Below are 16,676 nucleotides of genomic sequence, written 5' to 3'. Positions count from 1 at the left end.
TGTACTCGTCGTGCATTTTTTGTCCTAAAACTGGTATTTACTGGAGTTTTTGCTTGAGATCTATAACAGTTGAGAATGTGGAGCAGCCAGCAGGTAGGCCCTCAATGGCGACTCGTTATTCGTCCACAAGTTTTTTTTTTTTTCGAAGCAACCGCCAAAATCGCTGCGCCACAGAGCAATACGCGTTGTCAATAATTTTCTCGATTATGCAACCCTTCCTCAAGGGCACCATCTGCAGGTTGTTTAAAGGCATTTGACGCTAAAGTTTCATCTGGGCTTTTGACTTACTATTAAGATTTCACCACGAGTGTAAAATAACAATGGTAAACCCTCTCTACTCGATTTGAGTGGCTTTAGCAGCTGTGATCACTACGTCTAGGCATGGCGTTGAATTTTGACAGAGGTATATATCCTTTTCACATTCTAGGTATCACCTCTTACGATAACTGTTTTGCTGTGCGTTTAAGCGATTATTGCTAAAGATGGTCTTACAACCGGTTATGTCTTTGTCATAGGTCATTGCTATTGTCTTGATCTCTATGACACGGTCAACATTTTGATGGATCCTTCTCGTTGCCCGTTTGTGATACAAAAAAATAGGTCTGTGCTTTTTTAGTTGTTGCTAAACAATAAAACGGCTGAGCCTTGGGGGTCAATTTTCCTCCTAGACCAGAATATCTGCTGCTGGGAGGGGGGTCTCAATTGCTTCGTTACACCCGATTTCGAGCGGTTAAGTAATCACTGACAATTACTTTTCCTAACGTGTACTGGTGTTCCGCTTCCGGGCAAACATAATATCACTTTCTGGCAGCTTATAAGATGGTGTGGTAAATCCGAGTGATGGTGAGGGAAATCAAATACCACAATACCACAATTTATTTAGCCGTCATCTAAAATCCAAAAATCCTCTTATTAGCCCCGGAATATGGGACTCTTGCATCCACATTGTTCTCATTTATTGAGGACTCGATAAATATTCATAAAGCCCGTTTTACCAGCATCTGTTCTGGATGGAAATCGACCACCACAGGCTGGACAGTGGTAGTGAAAGCACTAAAAGTTGTCTTTCAAGTTTGTACCTTTTCCAAAATTTAACTAGTACCCTTGTCAAGAGGTCTTAGTTGTTGTCCATGGATTAATAAGTAGATTTTTCTCAATATTTGTGCTTAAATGCAATAGATGTGGTTCGCTCCAAAAGATGCGCGACAGCTTTAGTCTCATTTTAGATTATTGTGCCTTTGGGAAAAAATAACAGTGATTAAATGTGGTTTAGTGTGATTTTCGAATAGCTAGGTTTTGATTCTCACAAGAAATTTGTTATATATTTAAACATTCAAAGGTTATACCTAGTAAAAGTGGATATTAAAATGACTGATGGATCTGATTGTTTTGAAAGGTGGGAATTTGTTTCCGGGATATTTTATCCACCTGGGTAATGAACACAAAGGTGTTTCAGGAAAATGATTATTATCAGTACCTTTTAATTCCGTTAGACTGATCTCATTTATTCTTTCACCCGAACAGGGAGGATTCGGAGAGAACTTAGAGGCTTAAGCCAAACAGCACAATGAAAAGATCTTGATTATATCGAGAGACGATAAATAATTCCGGCTATATGTTGGTAATATTTCACAAAACTTTGGAAAGCAGGAGATCGCAAACTTTTGTTTTTCGAAAATAACCAAGGGTGGAAGGATTCTAGTACTTATTTAAGGCTCCCCGCAAAAAAATTCCGGGAATGTTTTGCCCTTTGATCCTCGCACAGGCTGCGTGAACGTGATTTGCGCTGACAAAACGGGCACCATGACAAAGAACGAAATGACGGTGACATACGTGGTCACCAGTGCCTTGGAACGCGCCACTGTGAGTGGTGTGGGCTATAGCCCGGCTAACGGGGCCATCACTCTGGAGCGCAGGTCGCATTCTGCTCTGCATCATGCCAATCTTCACCGATTGGTCGAGGTGAGTCACAATTCCCACCAGTTAAGCATTAGCCAATGAAAATACTTGTTCTTTCAAAGCAATTAGGAAGGGACATACTGCTTTTGACTTCAAGTGAAGGCAGGTTAAGACGTGTTCGCTTCAGGTAATCATTCTTCCTATTTGACTGTTGGCCAACTAGGCTTAGTTTACGCTCTGCTCAGACTAAAACTTATCTACATGGGAAGCGATCAAATTTTGTTCATATTCTGGACAAAGTGCGATAACTCAGTTCTTGCTCACTTATTGAAAAGCGTTTCTTAAAAAAATAAGTATAAAATTAAAATTGACTTTGGTAATTTTAGATGTTTATGCGGAAACAAAACAGATGGGCGATCTGATTAACGTTTAGTCAGGATATTTTGCACAAGGTCGTGCTTCTGATTGGTCAGCAGCTGACCAATCTAATTTGGCCTGCGTTTGTGTGGTTAAATTTCTTGACTCGTTTTGTTCATTTTGTGGTTTGTAATCAGTTAAGTGATGCTTTGAGGTCACTCCATTCTATTACACAGGAACTGAACTATGGGTGCTCATCGATTAAAGCTGTCTATGACCTTCTAATCTAACTTAGTTACGTAAGGAAAATTATGTTCATGTAAAAGTAGTGATTATGGAATCCTTTCAATGGCGACTTGTAGGGATATAGCATTCCATAAACATAAAAAATACTCATAATTTCTGTTGAAAGGTCAACCTGTGCTATTAAAAGAGCTAGTAAAAGAGGAGCAGATATTCGGGTTTAATGGCCACACGTGGCAATTTTTCCACGCTCCATCATTTGAATCAAGGATGTATTCTAACTGTATCAAAATCTGCTAACGCACTTTCTACCGAAAAGTCCAGATTTCAAGCCACACATCCATTGATTGGTTAAAGCGAGGTACACGAGAACTAACTCTGCTATATGATTAAAAGCTTACTTGTTTATGTTAGTTCTACGTTGAATTGCCACTTCGTATGCAAATTTTCTATTCTTGCCTGTAAAGGTCCGATTTCAACGCGTAATTTTTACCTGTTCAAATCATTTAGCTTAGGCACAGGGATCATAAATATGGTTAACTATTGTAGATTGGAGCCCTGTGCAATAATGCCTCTCTGAAGGATGGCGTTCTCTGCGGGCAGCCCACAGAGGGTGCTTTGCTTTGCTTAGCAGCAAAAGTAAGCTCTCCCTTAATTTTAGATTATTATGATCGGTGACCTTCCTCGCTGGCATTTCATTCATTAAATCGAATTATGATGGATGCTGACCCGATTTTTGTCTGTATTCGTCTCATATAAAGGTAGAAATATTAAAACAGGATTTTTTATTCAGATGCAAGTTCCTGATCCGCGATTAATTAATACGCGTATAAAGGAGTGGCCATTCAATTCAGAACGGAAAATGATGGTCGTGCAAGTTGCCTCAGCAAGACTTAGCGTAGGTCGCTTTGATACTGCTTTGTTTTGCTGCCAATTTTACAGCTTCAGGAACGTTGTGCCACTCCTAAACTCGTGTTTTTCCCAGTTGAAATTATAATGAATACATAAATTCCCTAAATTGTGACACACACGGGACATTTTATTGGTACTTTATATCCACGTAGCCTCCATGAGATTTTATTTATTGCCCCAAGTCTTCCTTGAAGTCGTAACAAGCCAAATTACTGTGGTGAAAAATACTACTTTTCTAACGTGCAGAGGAATTTGAGAAGCTGTTGGGATAGTCCGAAGACCATGCCGTAGATCGGAAGCGAAATCGGAGGCAATTTAAGTACCCACACAGTGCAGCAGACAAGTAAACAAAATGCCAAATCACTACGCACCCTCTCTCTGCTTTTGGGTGTCGCCAGCAGCCCTTCCTTTGGCCAACCTTCCATGCCTATCATCGCAAAGTAGTCGGTGCTTAAAAACTACTCGGCTGCATTGCTTTGCCTACTGGTAAATGAACTGAGGACATAGAGTCTGATTTTTCGACTAGAGCGTGCTCTTAGTTAGGAACGTCGTTGCGCTCCTTGCCTTGCGTCAGTTGAGGCGTTTAATATCAGAGTCTCCGAAGAAAGCCCACCAGCTAGCTTGTTTACGACTGGATTTAATGTAGGGTACGTGTCATGTTTGTGACCTGAATCTCAGTTACGAAAATCGTGGCGTCGTGTGTGATGTTGGTAGGGAATATGTCGTTAGAAATTATTAATTCATTTCAGAACCCTCGACTCCTTTTCAAACATGTTGTTCAATTTCTCTACTAATGTTTCAAAAGTGTACTTTTCTTTGTCGATAGGCTTGCGCAAGGCCTGTGAAAGCTAGTGTGCTCCACTCTGCTATCGATATGACAGTATAAATCTAGCTTTGGTAGATAAATTAGATCTTAATATTGAGAAAACAACGTTGTAAATCAAATTTGAAGTAAAGATGAGTTGAATTATCAGAATCGGAGAGATTTTCGGTGATACTTAACTCTTTAATTTAGCATTGCATTTAACAGTTCGGCTTGCCTTTTATTGGAACTTTTGGTGCAAAATTCCTCCCAAGTGATTAAATGGCATTAGTAATTTTGACGGCTCTTTCAGAAACCCTGCACCTCCAGCTACTTCATCAAAGGCGCGCCAGACCGTGTGATTCCGCTCTGTACGTATTATCGTTCCACGGCTATCACCTCTATCACTGAATTAGGCCCAGTGGCACCGCTAGGCGAGTCGGAACGTCTCGGTATTTTAGCAGAGGCATCACGCATGGCAGCGAGCGGTGGTCTGCGAGTTCTGGCACTTGCAGAAGGCTCCTCTGTCGATGGCGAATTTATCCTTGCCGGGTTGGTGGGTCTCCTAGACCCTCCAAGACCTGATGTGGAGAGTGCGGTGGAGACGTGCTATCTATCCGGTGTGCGTGTTATCATGATCACTGGTGACTCGAAGGAGACAGCTTGTGCTATCGGTGAGGCATAATATTGACAAGACAGTTTATTATGAGTACGTGTCATTTGCAGCTTTAAATTCATTCTGTTTCAGGCTCCCGCCTTTCACTCTACCGATCAGGTGACATGTGTTTAAGTGGAGACGAGGTGGAGGCAATGGACATGCATCAGTTGCAGTCGCAAATCCACTGTGTCACTGTCTTTTACCGCACTGGTCCGCGTCACAAATGTAAAATTGTTAAGGTAAAATACTAATTGCTCTTCTTATGTAAAGAGAAATCTCTATCCACGTGGCTGTCGGTTAAAGTTCTTGCACGGGAATCGTCTTAAATGTTTGCCATTCGTATGAATCCGCCTTTTCCTTGCTTTTTTTTCGTTTGAAGCGTACATTGTGACCTTGAACCAGTAGGACCCTTTTTGGTATATTTTCTGGACCTTACAGTGATACTATTTGTTTCAGTCGCTTTCATTTAATCTCCTGTGCGTCAGTAGGTTCAATCTATCAAAGTGGTACATGATTTGTTTCTTTAGTATGCCTGACGAAAGAGTGAATCCGAACAACAATTTTGTTGCCTATTTGTAAATTTGGGCTGTGATGAGAAAATTGGGCCGTCATATATGTGCGTCTGCCTGTCCGTTAGGCGCTGCAAAACCGCGGCTTGGTAGTGGCCATGACTGGGGACGGAGTGAATGACGCAATCGCACTTAAGTCGGCTGACATCGGAGTGGCCATGGGCGCTAGCGGCACCGACGTCTGTAAGGAGGCCGCAGACGTCGTTCTCCTCGATGACGCCTTTGCCTCCGTCCTAGCGGCTATGGAGGAAGGCAAGGCGCTCTTCGCCAACATCTGCAATTTTATCCGCTTTCAACTCTCTACGTAAGATCACTCACTTGTTTTGAAAAGAATAATGTCCTCTTACTACCTACGAGTAGATGACGTGTTTGTGATCGTCCGCTTTGCCTGTTATTCTATTTCTTAACATAATTTTGACAACTTTGGTACAGTTTTGCGTAGCACTCATGAAGCCAGGTAGTGTTCTGTCTTCTTACATACAATGCTGTTACTCAGTACTAGTCTATTTTGACGCGGTTCAAGGCGTTTGCTTCCATTTATTTTGCAAAATTTCGGTTTTATTGCGGCTGTAAGGATGAATGATGAGTTTTTCTCTCGCTAATAATGAACGGGGAAGATATTATACGGGGAGTTTCTGGAGTGATCCTGTCACCGCTTTCTGTTAACAATTAGGTTGTCGATTGGTTGAATTATAAAATCGCTCTCTGTATTATTTAGATTAGAATTGCTATGTACTGTAATGACAGCACTCATTCCTTTGTTTTATGGATCACTCGAGGGTCTCATTTTGCTCGGATTTCTCATATCTAAGCAGATTTCATCAAATCTACAGTAAAGGTTATCGATATGAATTTTTATTATATTGTCCTTTTAAGCTCTGCCCAGGCGAATAGAATGTAGAAATAAGGGATTAAACTGTGAAATTTTTCCTTCAGATCCATCGCTGCTCTCTCGTTAATAGCGGTGTCTACAACCCTCTCCCTACCCAATCCTCTGAACGCCATGCAGATCCTTTACATTAACATTCTGATGGACGGCCCGCCAGCCCAATCCCTTGGTGTTGAACCACCGGACGCTGATGTGAGCACTATCTTTGGTTTCCTCTCCATCTCTTGAAATTCCCCTCAACCGTTTTTCTACAATTAAGTGGCCTAAATATTTCTGATTCAAAGGTTGTAAATCAGCCACCGCGCCATGTCCAGGAGTCGATATTGGATAGACGCCTCATTAAGAGCGTTCTCATCTCGGCCCTTACGATTGTTTGTGGAACCCTCTTTGTATTTCATCGTGAAATGACTGCCGACGGGAAGGTTACACCTCGTGACACAACAATGACCTTCACTTGTTTTGTCCTTTTTGACATGTTCAACGCACTTTCCTGCCGATCCCAGGTACATATGCTCCTACTGGATATACAAGTACTTTGACTTATTGTTTTAATGAGTGGGGCATTTGTAAGTGTTTGGCATTTTTTTCCCCTGTAGAAAAAGTCAATCTTCAAAATCGGCTTTTTCTCAAATCGCGTTTTTGTGGTGGCCGTAAGTTTGTCTTTGATCGGGCAGATTTGTGTTATCTACTTCCCACCGCTTCAATCTGTCTTCCAAACTGAGGCCATCTTTGCCAGTGGTAAGTTCGAATTAACTGGAATTTTTAAGTCCAAAATATTACTTTTTTTATTGTTCCTTTTCGATCTAAACAGCATTGACTTTTGAGTTTGCATTAGACTGATTAAATTATAAGTAGAATGAAGGCATTCCCTCCTCAACAGATAAATTCATTTGATATATTTGTGTCGAAACGATCTCATAGGTAGTTTTTGGCGTATCCGATTCTTTTGAATCCGTTATGCAGGAGGGCGGAAGATATATTCTAAGGTCCACAAATGCTCTTCAACTCGTTTTGCTGCTCCGTGTTAATGGGTTGGTAGCCTAACTGTCGGTTACTGGAAGGAGAGGACTGCGTTTGTTTTTCGGTATGGCCTCCTCGGCCGTTTATTTACTTGTCCAGTATTTAACTAACAGCCGGAAAGCTTCACCAATGGGCAGTTTGTCAGTATAATTAGAATATCTTGGGCACTCAGTTTGTACTAGCTTTTAGACTTTGTAAATGTGTGTGAATGTGCAGTTTCACGAGTCATTATGTGTCAAATAGGTGTACATAATTAGTTAGTTATTCGCTGCATGATCACGGCACTGACACCCACTGCTGTGGTCTGGGTACCGCCAAGATCGAGGTCGTCGATGGCTGCGCGTTTTTGAAATGTCTAACCCACTTAAATGACTTACTGCCATTGGAGCTCCCGTCACTATTCTGCGGTGGCTCTAAAGCCGTCCATAAGTGTCTGTAGGCTTTATGACCTGTACACGATTTTGCCGTTATCTTTCAGACGTGCCCTGTGGCCATTAGTAAAAGGGCGCACCTTTTACACTTCTGAAGGTCTCGCTTTGTCTTGGTCCTCTCGTAAATGCACAATCAAGGCTATTTAAACTAAACCAGATCCTTTCATCCGATTAAAACTCCGGCATATTTTTTTATAGATTGGCTTCTTCTCCTCGCCATATCAAGCAGCGTTTTTATAATTTCGGAGTATCGCAAGTCGAAAATAAGTGTGTTGCAACTGCTTTACCCATGGAAGTTCTTCCATCGTCTCTGGGGGAGGCTTCAACGCTATCTTCATCGTGGCTCCTGTACTGAAATCTCAAAGTCCATTGTCTAGTCTCTCGCCCCTTTATCTCCTCTCAGTTTTTCCTTCTTTTATGAACGAGTCGTCTATGTAATGACATTTTATCATATTCATTGTTGAGCCTGGAAGTCTGGAGATGGGTTATTTTGATAAAGTCAGGGTCACTAGGGCGGCAGATAGCTACGACATTGGTCTTCCTTCATCGACTAGATCAGCGACATGACTTGTAGGTGGCGTGGTATGAAGGGCAGTTTGTGCATGGAGCAAGGAATTGGCGGAACTTGAACTTGCAGGGGTTCGCAGAAGACCTCAGATGCGATACGGTGGTGAAGCACTTAGTTGGATTAAGGCACTTGAGTGATGTAAATACCTTGATGATATCATTACATCAGTTGGAGCTGGTCCTGGTCGTAGTTGCAGGTACCTCGCACTAGTTGATATTGTCAGTGCTTAGCCTCACTGAGGGTAGCCAATGCGTAATTTTTCGTGAAGTGGCATAAAAGGTGGGGTTTTTTAAGAACGGTGGACACAATTAACAACGCAGATATTCCGTTCTGGAATTACTTTTTTTCTTTTAACCAGCACAGAAAGGTTGAGGGCTGAGTGAAGTAGAAAAGACGATTATTTAGGGAAGGTTAACATTTGAATACAGTACTTCACCCGCATTCAAAGTGAGTGTCAAAGCAGAGGCAGTACGCGGGTTACGGGGACACCGACGGTGAAGTGAAGTAGAATGTTTGGGATGCCTCAGCCGTATTGGCCGATCGCTTAGCAGCGAATGCGCTTTCCAGGCATTAGTCAAAATTGCATGTGGACTAGACAACAGTTACGCTTCATGAAAAGAATTTATTTCTTAATCAAAGGACTCTGCTTATTCTTCGAAATGCTGCGTTTGGTCGAGCGCTTCTACGAAAAGAAGGTGGAATACGGGTCGTTGCGTCTGTGAAACACTACCACGTAATAGCCACAAACTATCAAACCAGCCCTTCTCCTATGCATTTTGCAATATTTTCGGAATTTACACCAATTTTTCAGTGCGTACTGCCACTATTGATGGTGACTACGGTCTCTCACGACAGCAATTTGTTGAACCTTATCTTGCCAAATTCTCGACTGGTTCCGATTTATGAGAAGGCTCGGTATGGAGGAAAATGGGACCAATGTAGGGCAAGTGAGCATCTACTCAACTGTCATCGTTTAAATATATAGAAGTAGGACTTCGAAAGAACTGGGCCTTTGAGTCCTCTTCCTCCTTTATAGAAAGCCCTTCCTCTACTGTGTTCTGCTTCTCTGACTCATGCAGCCTTTGTGAAGCCTAAGTACGCTAGGGGAGACTCCTTTCTTCAAAGTGGAAACCAAAGGTTATATACCAAGTGCACGGTTGCCAACTGATCGCCCATTGGTCAAGAGCCACGCGGGGTGCTGCTCATACCTTCCACCACACCGGATCGATCGACCTTACATAATTGATCGGTTGCCCAGAGCGTCGTTCACGGTCATTTCTTATTGGTGTTGGTGAAACCTCTGCGTCCGTGTGCCAGAGGCTCAACGTACTCCTGGAAATTTGTCTTTTGAAGTGGCCTTTCCGCATATACCAAAGAGAAGACCACTGTCTCAATCAAATTTTCTTTTTGCCCATATGTTCATATGGCCTGAAATGAAGGTCAGATTAAAAAGGTTTGTTTTTGTAATTATATTCTTACGTAAAATAAGATGTTAAGTGATTATTTTGAATTCTTGGTCCTAAATGGGGGATGTGTATTTGCATGCACTTTCTCTTCATGCAAGAGGTATTTGTGAATGGTCGTTAGTTCCTTTTTACCGCAGTTAAGCAGAGTTTCGGCGTTGCTTTTGCATTCAAATGTAGTTAAATCCGGTTCAAAATGAGCAGTCGGTCCAAGGAGGTATTCATTGATACATGCGTGAGGTTATGTATAATAATTCCTCCATATTCTTGAAGGATTTTATTCACAAATACCCGTGATATCCCCAATATTACACGATATTATGAATTCATTCTTCACGGTGCCACGTCAAGATTCCGACACGTTTTTGGGCCTTTGATAGGTTCTTTGACTGGCATTTAGATCAGTATCGTGCTATCTTATTTAGCTCAACAATAAAACCACTGTGGAGGGCTTTGCAGTAAAACCAGCAACAGATATCTCTTCTGCTGCTGTGCTTTACTGCAAACACCTCCACAGGCTGCGTAGATTGTTGTCGTTGCGCCAGTGTTGATCCCCGTACTTCCAAATAGCTTCATAAAAAACACTTTTGTTTCGTTCTCTTCTACGCCTCCTTCATTCCACCCTTTTGATATCAACGTGAATAAGTCGATTCCTTTTATCCACTATTTATTTGTGACAATAAATTTTAAAAATTGTCCATTTAGAATTGGAAATCGATCGAAATTCCAAACAAATTGATAAAATGTCATTTTTGTGTAGGCAGCTTGGATTCACATCAACCGATTTTATGGTCCGCTGCCTCTATTGTGCAGAAAATTAAACAAGAAGGATAATCTAGACGATCTGTTTTCTTATCCAGATTATGAATGGATCCAGTAAATCCGCGGGTCAATCCTGTTTTGACACTGAATCGTTCAGATAGAAGAAGGATTTGATAACTTTCTGACCAGTACCGGTTTCCAGCATTATTTCTCCCCGATGGCTCGTGATTTAGCATCCACGGACGTGTAAAACATTGGCGGATGTCAGTCAGTCATCGATGTGCTTGTTTGGTTCCCCGCGTATCATGAATTATTGGTGAAACGCGACGTAATATGAACCTGCAAACTCAGCTGGATAAAATGAAGAAGCGTTTTGGGTACATTATTGTAGAACATTTGGAAAGGGTGTGCTAGCAGAATGTTCCAGTTAAATTGATAATGTGTAGATGGAATACCTCGATGTTTGCCACATTCTGGAAAAGCTTTTCTTCCCTAATTATAAGGGTGAAGAGCCACTTGTCGCTGTTGACACGTCAACTTGGGGTTGGCGTGTTAAGGCCATCTGCAATATTAAGCGATTTTTTACGGTCGCACAACTAGTGAGGTCGTTAAATTGGGCATATAGGAACGACTTTCCCTAACCGAGCTGTGACTCGCAGAGAGGTCACCATTCTGATCTAGATCCACTTACTTAACATCTCTAAATTGACGCCCTCAACTACTTAAATAACTACTTAAATTGCTTCGTTTTTATCTTTTCTAAGTTCTTTCCTACAACAAGACGTCCCTCAGTAGTGGAAGGTCAAAATGCTAAATCTGTCCATTAGGAACTGGTGTATCTAAGGGTAGGCTTACGATGGCGAAGTTTTTGGTAACCAAATTGACAAAACATTTCGGCGGCACTTCTGAATTTTCTGCTAAAATACTGATTTCACAGCGATTAAGTTATCTGGACTTGTAAATAAGGTTGCCTTTGCAAAGATGCTATTTTTGTTTTATTTAAGTGCATCTTCCTTTGAGGAATTAAAATGAATTATAATAAGAAACTTGCAAAAAAATCTTTTTCCTCCAAGCCAATGCGGGATGGAAGAACATGCTAATTACCAGTGTAGGTAGGAGCTGAGTGAGTACTGCATGGTTCAAAGAGCATGGCAGGTGGAGTAATGCAATCTGTCGAGACCATGGTCCCCACCCAGTTGAATAAAACAACCTGTTACTGCTTAGCTCTTCCCCTCCTTAGAGCTTCATTTCCCCGGTGCTTTCCTTGGTCAACCTACTGCATCGGTCACCACAACAAAGTCGGTGTTTTAAAACCATCTGAGAATCTGGTATGCCAGAATCTAACTTCTTTTGCATGTGGGAAGGTATCTTAATGTCACAGATGTATGTCGGCAATTCCACCGTTTTCAACCAATATTGTGCTTCAACAACAAAAGCAATTTGCCTTGTACCTCCTGAGAGTCATTTCATAATGTAATTCTAAGTCCAGTTTTGGCAAAGAAATCCCTCTAATATGTGGTTATAGTTTGGAGAAACATTTACACGCTCTCAGACAATAATGATTGAGCATTCCAATCTATCGTATTCTCACTGCCTATCACCTTCAAATCAGTAAGAGCTGTTTACCCCTCTCAAATGCAGTCCTGTAGCTTACGTTGGTCTGCGGGTTCACTAAAAAATAAATCAGAAGCTAAAACGGAAAATTTTAAAATGCCTTGTAAAAGCTGCTTTGTTAAAATATTCTCCTCATTACTTTTTATCATGAGAAGGCAAAAATAGACAACGTTGTCTACGAAAAGAAACCTATCGCAAAACAGAAGAATGAATAACAAAGAATTATAGACTAGATTTAGATTTTTGTAGTTGTAGAATTCGCGTTATGTATTTTCTCTGGCAAAGTTGCTCAATCTTCTAATGTTATTAAAATAAGATTTCCCAGAGTCCCGGTAAATGCGTAACTCTTGAAGGTGAGCGGCAACACATAACGTCATCTTGACTTGAGATATTAGTTGCCTTACTGAACATAGCTCATAAATGATTCACCAAAATCATTATTTTTAAAATTTTAAGACTCTTACATTTGCTCGAGAACAAGCTTCTGGCAAGGGCACTCTCAATAACCGCAAATAACCGCCATTACATAAAAATACGGTGCCCCGATTGTCTATTCAACTCCTCATTTTGGTTTCTCGATCGCCTAATGATCTCCCTTTACTTTAAGCGATAATACCCTAGTGCACCAATTTGACGTCATCTATACGATTTCTCCTATTACTTTAAAAAATTAAGGGATATGGCATATTTCAAAGGCTATCAATATTCACATTTCAGCGTGCTTCATGCAAAGTTAAAAATGCTATATAGAATTGTCCAGTTGGCGGAAAGTCAGCTCAAGTTCATCTGCTATAGTAGCTAGGTGTTCACTCAGGGCAATAACAAACTTGAGATAAAATTACCAATGTCTTGATCTAACCCATTATTCCGAGCAATGCCAGAGACATCAGCACATTTACAACTCTTTTAATACAACAATGCATTTGCTGATCCTTCAAAAAGCCCCAAAAGTGAAAGGTAGAATGTAAAATATGGTGAAATGAAGAAGAGGTAGGAATATAGAACTAGACCGCAGGGTAAAAGGAGAAGACAAAAATATTTGGCAGCTTTTCCAGCAGTGTTTATAACAGGCAAGGGATTTATAATGAGTTTCTAAGACTTCACGCCAACGGATTTCTTGGCGCAAAGCTTGACGAGGTGGGAGAAGTGGGTTTGCTTGTCAGTCCTGCTCTCGATATAAAAAATGATTGCTTCCGAGACCAGACCGTGTGAGCAGGAGCTGTCCGAGGTGTACACCAAGATCCACTATTGAGTGGCTGAGATAGTAGTTATCCAACTAGAGGACGTCTGTCCCTTCCACTCACTTGTTGCCATTTCGTTACGCTGTAATCTCAGACGAGGCAGCGGAGCGTCAGAAAAAAAGATAAAGATGAAGTTCTGTTTGATTAAAATTGACCCTTAAGGAGATGCTACGTGGTTAGACAATATAGATACAGTTTATTTCATTCTGAAACTAGAGGAATGGTGATAATATTGGGGACCTACTAAATGAGACAAAAATTTAGAGGACAAGAGCCTATTGTGATGAGGCGATAAACAGTGTTGTCGTTTGTAGGTAAATTCTCAAACCGTGAATTTTTTGTGCCTGAAATCGACTCAACAGCAAAATAACGGCGTCGCAAATGTGGCCTTGAATAGCCTTTTACATGGGGTTGGTGATAAAGACTTATGAGTTTCCTTTATTCGTCGACAGAGTTCAAGGGCTCTTTAATGCGTCGCCTCTCCCGTTTCCTCCACCTTCTTAACCCAAGTAACCAAATCAACTCAGTCCAAGTCCGAGGAAATTTAGAGCACATAACGAATCGGGGTAGCTCATTTTACGAAGTAAGTCTCCGCTGTGTTGCAGTCGCCTTGCTCTCCTTCGCTCTCCTTGTATTTATATATGTCTGCTCGATTTCTGTTTGAGTGGAGTGGGACGTGAGATAACTTCGGTGGCGTCATTAAATGACAGCACTGTAAACAGTTCGGCAGATAGTGTTACGAAGGTAGCTCTCAGTTGTATCGTAGTGCTCCTCAACTCTTTCCGCCCTTGTATTCGTGAACAACAGTAAGTAGTTGTGATTTGCCAACTTCTTTCCTTTTTCTCACCTCAAAAATTTGAATTAAAAAACAGTTTCTTAATTTGTGGGATAAAACTGAGGTCCACAATAATACGCAAACGCCATGAACATCAGAGCCGTGATGATGCTAATCCATTCATCTAGCTGATTTGATTTAAAGGATACAATTCTGTTGGAAAAATCAAAGTAACAAGCATTTTTCCCTTTTACTTGTAGTTTGAATTGTCGATCTGAAGCACAACAGCAAAAATCAACTTTTGCTGGGGCATGTTTAATTTCTCGAATTCATTTCCGTTTAAAACTTTTTAGAGGTTTTATTTTTTTGTCATATTTCTGAATAGCTAAAACGCCGCAACAGTCGTGGCTATGTTTGATTTCTCCGGTTGATTGGTATCACTTATGGTTAGACTAAAGGTGCTGATAACCACTATGATGTCAATTACGGCATTTCAAAGCCCACCATGACTGAGAGTGGTAGAGCAAGCAAGTCGTATAATTGTGTTCCAGAAAGCCTGAAAATATAGCTTTAATGCTCTATGACTAAGGGAAAACCTCTATATTTCACTTTGATCATCGTAAATTAGGTATGGACAAGCATGAAGTGAGCAATGCAATTGGCTCCAGGGCTTATCCAATCAAACAATCTTTTAATCTGATAGGCTAACAAACTGAAGGCTGCATGAATTTATAAGGTAAAAGGAGGGATAAAATCTACTTATTACATCAGCTTTTGACTTTTTCAGTCAAAATCAAGTGACTTGGACGATGGCGGAGACAGATAGCAAAGCATATGGCAATGAGGAGACGCGGTGGGTAGGGTGCTTAAGATTTGAGGATCTACGTCATCGTAAAAAGCTTTTAGATTTGAAGATTGTGGTAAGTGAAGGTGGTGCTAGCACTGCTGATTGAATAGATTGTTGCCACATATTTTTTTCTTTACTGAAATCGGACGCACTGTTTGTAGACCTGCGAGCGCCGAGAGATCAGTGCACACCGCATTGTGCTGGCGGTGCGATTTCCTCTCATTGAGAAGGCGCTGCCTGCTGAAGCGAACAATTGCCTCTTGTGGACACGTTTCTCTGCGGAGTAAGTTTTGCCTCATTTTTCACCTACTCGCAGCTTTCCTCACAATCCTTAGACTCGACTTTGGCTCTGCTGGGCTTTAAGTTCACCATGCATCACTTTACAGCATTGTGGAGGCGGCTCTTTCCTACGCCTACACTGGCGTCGTACAAATCAACTCAAACAATGCGTTGTGTCTCTTCCTGCTCGCAGTCAATCTTGGCTGCGAAATCATCATGGACTGGTGTGTCGATTTTCTTAGTTCCAGGTGAGTGCCCGCCACTTTATCAGGCAAACCAGGTTACTAGTATTTGCTGTTCATCACACCTACCGACTCACCTCCTGCCTCCCTCTTTCCATCGAACAGGGTTAACTTGGACAACGTAGCTGAGGTGTGGGCTGTGGCTAACTCCACCCTGCACGAGAAACTCATGACCCTCTGTCTGCCAGTTATCAGAGTTCACTTCGAGAAACTCATAACGAACTCGGTCTTTAGCGCTTTCATGGAGCCTAAGGGAATGGCCGCCCTCGTTGCCGACCCTCTTGTCGAGGCGAAGAAAGAGGGGGAAGTAGAGGTGGACATTCTAAAACAGTGGGCTATTTGCTGCTGGCTGGACAACTCATGTCCCGCCAACGCTTCCAATTATCGTGTTGATCAATTCCAGCGTCTGATCTCCTATCTTAACATGAAAGCACTTCCGCTTGATATCCTCAGCTTGCTTCGCGACATGGCAATAGAACTCAATGTCTTAAATGAACACAGGTGAGAACAAAAGTGAATAGATTAACGTAACCGCCTTCAAATTTGGACGAAGGATGGATGTGATATGTTGATCTTTTAGAGAACAGATTACTAAGGCACTTAAGGATCAAAGAGGTGTTCTTGCTCCACCCGCTACATCATCTTCTCCATCGCTTTGGAGGTAAGGTCAATTCGGGGCATCAAATGTCCTCTGTATTCAGAGGAGGTCTTAACAATTTACGTTTGCTCTAATACTTATCCAAAAAAGGGCTTAAATAAATGGTTGTGCATTCCAATTTAGGAGAGATCTACTTGCCTATGGTTCCTTCGATAAATCAAGGCAAAAATGCCTTCTTACGGGCATCCCCGAGTTAGAAAGCGGCTCTGATTTTCAGTTTACATTGCCTTATCGAGAGGGCTGTGCGGTAGTCTATATTCGAAGTGAGCAAGCATAAACCACATTAGGAAGTCCTCAAGCTGATGCAGCCAAAAACCTAACGCATCGTGATCTTCCATTACTTTTAGATTGGGTCTGTGTAATCGGTGGTGGCAGTCCAGTCGGATCTTCGGAGGTGGATGTATTAAACCTGGACTCTGGCGAACTAACCGAAAGGCCCTAGGATGC

The 16,676-nt window shown here is 41.6% G+C and overlaps 2 protein-coding genes across 2 annotated transcripts in view; both read left to right on the top strand. All coding sequences in view use genetic code 11, as the record gives it.

Annotated features, from left to right (window-relative positions):
- EGR_03670 (Calcium-transporting ATPase type 2C member) overlaps nt 1-8,157 on the top strand; it is a gene marked incomplete at both ends in the record, with an annotated part of 28,514 nt that extends 20,357 nt beyond the window's left edge. The window contains 9 exons of the mRNA XM_024492919.1: nt 1,766-1,962; nt 3,049-3,138; nt 4,527-4,887; nt 4,962-5,110; nt 5,509-5,744; nt 6,377-6,521; nt 6,614-6,832; nt 6,926-7,067; nt 7,979-8,157. Coding sequence (XP_024352576.1) covers nt 1,766-1,962; nt 3,049-3,138; nt 4,527-4,887; nt 4,962-5,110; nt 5,509-5,744; nt 6,377-6,521; nt 6,614-6,832; nt 6,926-7,067; nt 7,979-8,157 — 1,718 coding nt within the window. The remainder of the gene's footprint in view (nt 1-1,765; nt 1,963-3,048; nt 3,139-4,526; nt 4,888-4,961; nt 5,111-5,508; nt 5,745-6,376; nt 6,522-6,613; nt 6,833-6,925; nt 7,068-7,978) is intronic.
- A 6,855-nt stretch (nt 8,158-15,012) lies between these two features.
- On the top strand, nt 15,013-16,671 carry EGR_03669 (Kelch repeat and BTB domain-containing protein 3; the record flags this gene model as incomplete). The annotated part of the gene is made up of 7 exons (XM_024492918.1): nt 15,013-15,123; nt 15,212-15,333; nt 15,437-15,577; nt 15,677-16,072; nt 16,152-16,232; nt 16,353-16,492; nt 16,577-16,671. 7 exons carry the CDS (start codon nt 15,013-15,015, stop codon nt 16,669-16,671), a joined length of 1,086 nt encoding a protein of 361 aa, XP_024352575.1.
- Between the last annotated feature and the right edge of the window lie 5 nt (nt 16,672-16,676).

The sequence above is a fragment of the Echinococcus granulosus genome, assembly GCF_000524195.1.
Source record: "Echinococcus granulosus chromosome Unknown EG_S00020, whole genome shotgun sequence".
Taxonomy (NCBI): Eukaryota; Metazoa; Platyhelminthes; class Cestoda; order Cyclophyllidea; family Taeniidae; genus Echinococcus; species Echinococcus granulosus.
This window is presented reverse-complemented; position numbering and strand designations above follow the sequence as displayed.